Below are 6,927 nucleotides of genomic sequence, written 5' to 3' on the forward strand. Positions count from 1 at the left end.
ACCTACACTGATGTTTTTTTAAGGTTCAGTGCGATTGCCCGGTATACATTTGCCCGGTTTACCCTACACTGATGATTTTTTAAGGTCAAGTGCCATTGTCTGGTTATATTTGCCTGATACTCCAAACACTGATGTTTCTTCTAATCTATCGTCAGTAAGTATTTAAATATTGAATAAATGAAATTATGTCCACGAATAAATTAATATGAAATCGGATGTAATAAATATTTCGGACATTCACCAAAGCGACTATGTGATTGTCAACATTCACTGGTGAAAGTCAACAATCACCGATCAACTTAACTTCCACTAGTTTTATAATAAGGATCTTCCTAAAAATTTTATTTATTTCATTTTATCCCAGAAAACAGTCCAAAAATAAAATTATTTTCCACGTCATTTATCTTTAACCTAAGATTTTGAAATATTCTAGCTACATAGAATATTTCTTTTCTAAGGATTACACAGTGTTTCATCATCCTATTCTCCTTACACTTTCAATGACCTTTTATCAAGAGTTTTATGATCTTTTAAGTATTGTATAAACTCCAAAAAAAGTATGAGGTAATAGTAAATGCTTATATTAAATTAAAATAAGATATCATTTGCTGTAATTTGTAACATTTATTTTTGAATGATAACAAATATGACTAAAAATCATTAAAGTTTATAAAAATGATTGTAAATAACGAATCGAATAATGATTCATTAAAAAATCAAAGACTATTTCTTTAATTTTGCTTTCTTACAATATAATAATAAATACATATTCCACTTATAATTACCACTTATAATTTAACGTTATAGTCAAATATATCACATCTTTTTTTTGCTTACAATTTATTGTGCCATGTGATGATTTTTAAATTTTCTTACAACAATAATGTTCTAACAATAATTAAAAATGAATCATACAGTCAGATTTTAACTTATAGATACATAAATAATCCTTTTGTGCAATTATAATATTGCATGCATCAAGGCTGTGCTTGTTTATTTGCAGCCACGCCGCAGTTTTTGTTTCAAGATGTTGTGGTGATAATCAGTAGTTGACTAGTTAAATAGACTAGTTGACTAGTTTGTTTAATGCAGTAAAATTAATGTCCTCTTAATAAAATGCCGATGTTTTAGGCATTAAACTGCATATGATACTATACGTAATTATAAGTTAGAAATTTTACAGCCAAATTAACTTTCAAATTAATAAAAACTCTCATTATTTTATAACCATTTTATGTGATCCATCTGCCGACATGATATTCTGACAACAATCAGAAAGTTAAAACAGTTATGCAGATTTAAATTTTTAGATTTATGTATGTCCACTTGCAGCAGTTTTGATAATTTTAGGCTTTAAACTACATGTAGCATACATTTAAACTATTTTTTTTAATATTCAAAGCTCATCCCCGTCCCGCCCCCTAGCGGGGGCATCCGGGGTGAAAATTTATTGATCAACAAAAGGATACAAAACAATTTCCAGTTTGAAAACAAAAGAAGATGAGAATTTACAATGATAAACATGAATAATAAAACAAAATAAATGAATAATAAATAAATATAATAATATTTAATGCTTATCCTAAATTTTAGTTGACATCCTATAATTTTAGTTGACAATGACTTGTATGCCTTAGATTTGAATAGAGACGAATTTGATATAGCATTACATGATTTCTTAAGTATCTTTGAATATTACTAACAACAACAATCTGAAAAAGAATACAGTATATAACATTGGATCCAAGAGGGTAAACAGGTAAGTGAAAGATTGTAAACATTAAAAACATTGGATCAAAAGGTAAATTAGACAAGCAAAAGCAATTTAAACGTAATAAAACATTGAAAACATAGAAATTGAACCAACAGGCTTCCAGAATATAAAATATAAAATATCATTGAACCAAAAGGGTTCCAAAGTTAAAAACAAATAAATAGCAATGAAGTGAAATGAGTAGAATTAAAAGAAAGCATTAAGAGCATTTAGCTGTTTGTGGCAGGGCAGGTGGTCGCTATGCAACCCCGAGAGATGTTAATTAGGTGCAAAGATCTAAATTTGATTCATATGAAGAGGGTCCATGAGATCGTCTGGTGTCATTATATCTACCAGGGTACGTTTAATAATCTCAGTGATAGCATATTTTTGTGCTTTAGATCGGAACCAAAGAGTCAAGTCGTTCATATTACGAAAGAGATTTCCTCGGAGTGTCCGGAATTTGTCACATTCGGCGATTAGGTGTTTAAGAGATTGATATTTTCCACAGTATTTACAGCTGGCTGTAGCTTGGAATAGCCTAGCTTGATGCTCGCCGAAAACTCCGTGACCCGTGAGAAATTGATTAAGAAAGAAATCGCTGGAGAGTCTATTCTCCTTGACCATTGGGTAGAAGATATAGGTATGTCTCCCATTTGTTGTGGTTGACCACCTGTCCTGCCAAATTGCGTTGCTTACCTGCCTCAGTCTGTAATTGATTTGTGGTTTTGAAAGAGGATAATAGTGATCAACCCCGCCAAGAAGAGTGCCTTGTTTGGCAAGTGCATCAGCTTCCTCGTTGCCAATGTCCCCAGAATGTGCCTTTACCCAGTTGAGACAGCATGTTTTATATTTGACCATGTTCTTAATTTCTTCCACAAGTGGGTCATTCGGATTTGGGTTTTCTAGCGACTGCAGCGAGGATTTAGAATCAGAGAATAAATTAAATGCATTAATATTTTCAGCGTTTGCCCATGTGATTGCAAGTTTGATGGCAGTGAGTTCGGCGGGGTATACACTTGCATCGTTATTAAGTCTAGCACAGTGTTGATAAATGGTGTTGTTATTAAGCTTCACCAAGAAACCACAGCCCACTCTATCCTCGGTCAACCCTGTATCCGAATTTGTTATTTGTCTTCTACTGCCGTCTGTATAGATTTCATAACCCACACCCCTCGGTGAGCTGTAGCCCCTTTCTATCATCTTGAGATCCAAGGGATTATGGTGTACTGGGGTATCTATCGGTAAGGCATCTAGTTCTTTGATTTGGAAGTCGCTATCGAAAATGATTTGCTTATCTCGCGTCCACCGATGTTTCTTTATAGTACAAGTCTGTCTAATTTTTAGGTCGATGGGGGGAATACCAGCAAGAATTTGGAGAGCCTCTGTGCTGGTGGTGGAGTAGCATTTGGTGATATTTAGAAGGGGGATGCGCTGTATGGAGTTCAACTTCTTATTAATTTTCACGTTATTTTTATACCATACAGAGGCTCCGTAAGTGATTTTTTTCTCAATAGCTCGGAGATAAATTTGTTTAAGAATGTTTGGGGACAAGCCCCAGGTGGCTCTACTGAACTGTTTCATTTTGTTGTAAAAGATGTCGACATCGGACTTTAACTGCTCGAGATGTGGCATCCAGCTCAACCGAGGGTCAAAAATCACGCCAAGATATTTAAGTGTTTTTACTGGTTTAATATTGGCAGTAGTTGTGCCAGCCATTTTGATACGCGGTTGCCTTCTAACACATTTGGCGTCTTTAAGAAATGTGATCAATTTTGTCTTTTCAGGTGCGAAAACAACTATTTTTTTTAAATAAAATCTTTAGCTTAAAATATTTATTGGAAATGTACTCAAGCACAGTCTTTAAATATAATAAGACTTTTGGGAGGCAGTAAAACCATACAGAATACTGTGTGAGTTAAATTTCATTTTTCAGAGCAAACTAGAATATTTGAAAACTCATCTAAAGTTTACAAACTGAAAATCCATATTTTTAATTTTTTAGACTATTTCTACACTAACTTAACTTAAATCTACATAAATAATGAATATAAACAATTTAAAAACATTTTAAGCCAAAGAAACATTTCCCCAAAGTCTACTGTTTTTAAAACCTATCCAACCAATAACCTTTACAATAATTTAAAGCGTCAAAATAAAAGAGGAATGCTGAAATGCAAGCTTAAAATGGTTTTCTCGAGCTTAATTTAATTCGAATAATCCACGTTTTGATCTCCTTTATGCAAGAATTGTTGATAAAAATTTACAAGAAAAATCTAAAAATCATAATTCTTAGAAGTCTTGCAATTTGCTTGTAAATTAAAGAAATCCAAATTAGCGTTCGAAAAAAGTATTATTCTAGGAGCGTTCTACGTTTGAGCAAATAATGAAAAGATTCTTTAAAATGACTTTGATAATTCTCTAAGCTAGTTTCACGTCACTAGCTTATTCTGCGAATAGCTTGAATCTCCAAATGAAATTTTAATCCATACATCAAAGAAAATTATTCACTTATTTTTGTTATGTTCTCTTCGCGCTTCATTTAAGTAAATTTCCTTTTCGGAAATTCTTTGATGTCCTCAGATTTTTACCGATCAATACTTTACAAACGAGACTTTTACAGTTTTATGCAAATTTGTATTTGCGATGCAAATTTACTCATTATCCGGGACTTTTTTCCCCATCTTTTTGATGTCACAAATTTTGTTTTTGTACTTTTATACATCCGCGCTCTGGAGAGTTGATTCAATTAACCGTATTTCAAAGACGTTTTTTTTCTTTTCTGACGTCTTTTCTTTGTATTCCACTCTGAAGGGAGAATGTTAGCATTGTAACATTTTTAAAGAAAAATTCCCATTTTCTTTTCAAATCTAAATTTGCATTATTTCTTTTTGTACTTTCATTGCTTGAAGCACTTAGACTCTGATTCTGGCTAAGAAACGTGATAACCTATATTTGTTTATTGATAAGTTTTATATTACCTTTAAAAATGTTCGCTAACTATATTTCAGAAATATTTAAATCGCAAAATAAAAAAATAAGCTAATTTGGAGAGGGAGTATAAGAAATTGAAAATATATTAATTAATTTAATATAATTATTGGACTAAATGAAATAAATGTCTTTCAAAAATAATTTTAAAATTGGATAGTTTGAAAGTATATATTTTATACTTAATACATTATCAAAATTATTAAATTGAATGCAATGTTAAAGAATAATGTTTACTCAAATCGTAAAGAAGAAAATGCTGAATGCAAACAATTATATTAAATGTTACCTTACTTTATAAGAAGCGCAAATAATTTTGGCAACAGAAAAAAAGGAAGAAGAAAAAGAGAATCGATCGAAATCATGTTCAGTACAAAAAATTTAAAAATTATGTTGATGATAAAAAATAACTTTAAAACGATAAGAAGAAGTTTTGTTTTACTCTGAAATAAATATAATATGTTTTTAATACATGTCTAAGATTGTCAAAATATAGTATTCTCTCTCAGTTTTTTTTAATATAAATATTTTTTGTTACGATTGCTTGCAAAACAAATGTTTTTGAAACTTATATAACGATGTCAGCACATAAAGAAAAAAATAGATAAATCATATCATTTTATAACTATTCGTTTTTGATTTGCTGATATTTGAGGTTTTAGTCTTAAATTATTGTATTTTATCTAAAATGAGATAAGCATCATTTTAAATAATCTTTTAGGAGAAAAATTAAATTTAAATTTTTAAAATTTGATTTTCAAACCTTTATTGTATTCTAAATCTAATTATATAATAGAGTAAAAGTAGAATATAAAATAACTATATTTTGTTCCATGCATATATGCGCATTCACTTAGTTGAAAAGCTTGTAGACAAAGGCGACACCATGTCATAATTTATTAACATCCAATTGTCTTGCTAAATTATTCATAATTTAATGTCCAGCGATGTTGTTGTCATGAATAAGTATTATTCTTATTATTTTCATTAGAAAAATTGGACATTCGTGATAAAAATTGAAAAACATTAAAAATAATTGTTTGAGAGAATAACGTCCAAGAATAAACATTTATGAGAAAATAAAGTTTAATAAATGGTATAACACACAGTTAAAAAGCAACTCAATTTACAGTCGGTAATGATAAAGGAATTAAAATGATTGTAAACACACTAAATAACTTTTAATATGATGATTTGAATTAAGTTACATTTTAATTTTTTAATTTGCGTACGGAAATCTTGCTAAGTTAAAATATTTTTTAATTTGATTAATTTCCAAAATCGAACCTAAAAAATTGCTTTGTAGCGAATAAGCATTCCCATTCGTCGCTTAATTTAGATTTTTGATCTAAAAACATTAGTGGTGTCGAAATTGGAAAAACATGTGCGAAGGCGGTGGTCGCCATTACTAATATTTTAGTGGTAGTCAAAGTATCATCATTGACATTTGACCGTTACATGCACATCCTAATTTGGATGTAATAAAATAATTATCTTCAGGAAATAAATAAAATCGTTTAAGTAAACATTTGATTTATTTATGGAAATATTAGTATATTCAAAATGGCCATATTTAAAATATGCAAATAATAAAGAAAATAAATCCCTTAAAGGGATCAAGGTAGCATTCTCCACATCGAGAAATTTTGATTGGAAACAATATTGAACGGTTGGGACTGGGATAAATAGAATAACCATATAACTGAAACATATTTGTGGTAAGAAATTAATAATAAAGAGTTATAAACAGATTTTTGTTTTCGACTTAATGAGTGTTCATTAGTATTAAAATAAAAAGTTAGCTGTTACATTGATTGATAAGAAAATAATAAAATATTTTATGTTCGCTTTTAAATAAAAATTAACTAATTGATTTAATTTAAGTATAATTTGATTAACAATGATCAGAAAAATAAGTTTGTAATTAAAGGTATTTTAAAAGTTAGGAAATATGTAATGTCTATTGTGGCATCACAACATGGTTCAAATAGTTTAGGCAGGAGATTAGAAGTTTTGAGCCCTTTATCTTTAGTTTTTGAGTTTCTCAGTATATCTCTAAAACTCATTTTTTAAATCTCTGAAACTAAAATCGATATACTTTTGCAATGAATCTGACGAAAATGAAAGCATTAAATAAATATTTATCTCTGATTTACATAATTTTATGGATTAAACATAATATT

At 29.6% G+C, this 6,927-nt stretch overlaps 1 protein-coding gene across 1 annotated transcript; it reads right to left on the reverse strand.

Moving 5' to 3' along the window:
- Positions 1–2,050: 2,050 nt before the first annotated feature.
- On the reverse strand, positions 2,051–3,472 carry LOC107440584 (uncharacterized). Its single transcript, XM_016053559.2, has one exon. The coding sequence runs from the start codon at positions 3,470–3,472 to the stop codon at positions 2,051–2,053; it is 1,422 nt and encodes a 473-aa protein (XP_015909045.2).
- Positions 3,473–6,927: the final 3,455 nt, after the last annotated feature.

This window comes from Parasteatoda tepidariorum, chromosome 8 (genome assembly GCF_043381705.1).
Source record: "Parasteatoda tepidariorum isolate YZ-2023 chromosome 8, CAS_Ptep_4.0, whole genome shotgun sequence".
NCBI lineage: Eukaryota > Metazoa > Arthropoda > Arachnida > Araneae > Theridiidae > Parasteatoda > Parasteatoda tepidariorum.

Excerpts from the sequence above, each read along its gene's own strand:
- LOC107440584 (XM_016053559.2), bottom strand. The coding sequence starts at position 3,472 with ATGGCTGGCACAACTACTGCCAATATTAAACCAGTAAAAACACTTAAA.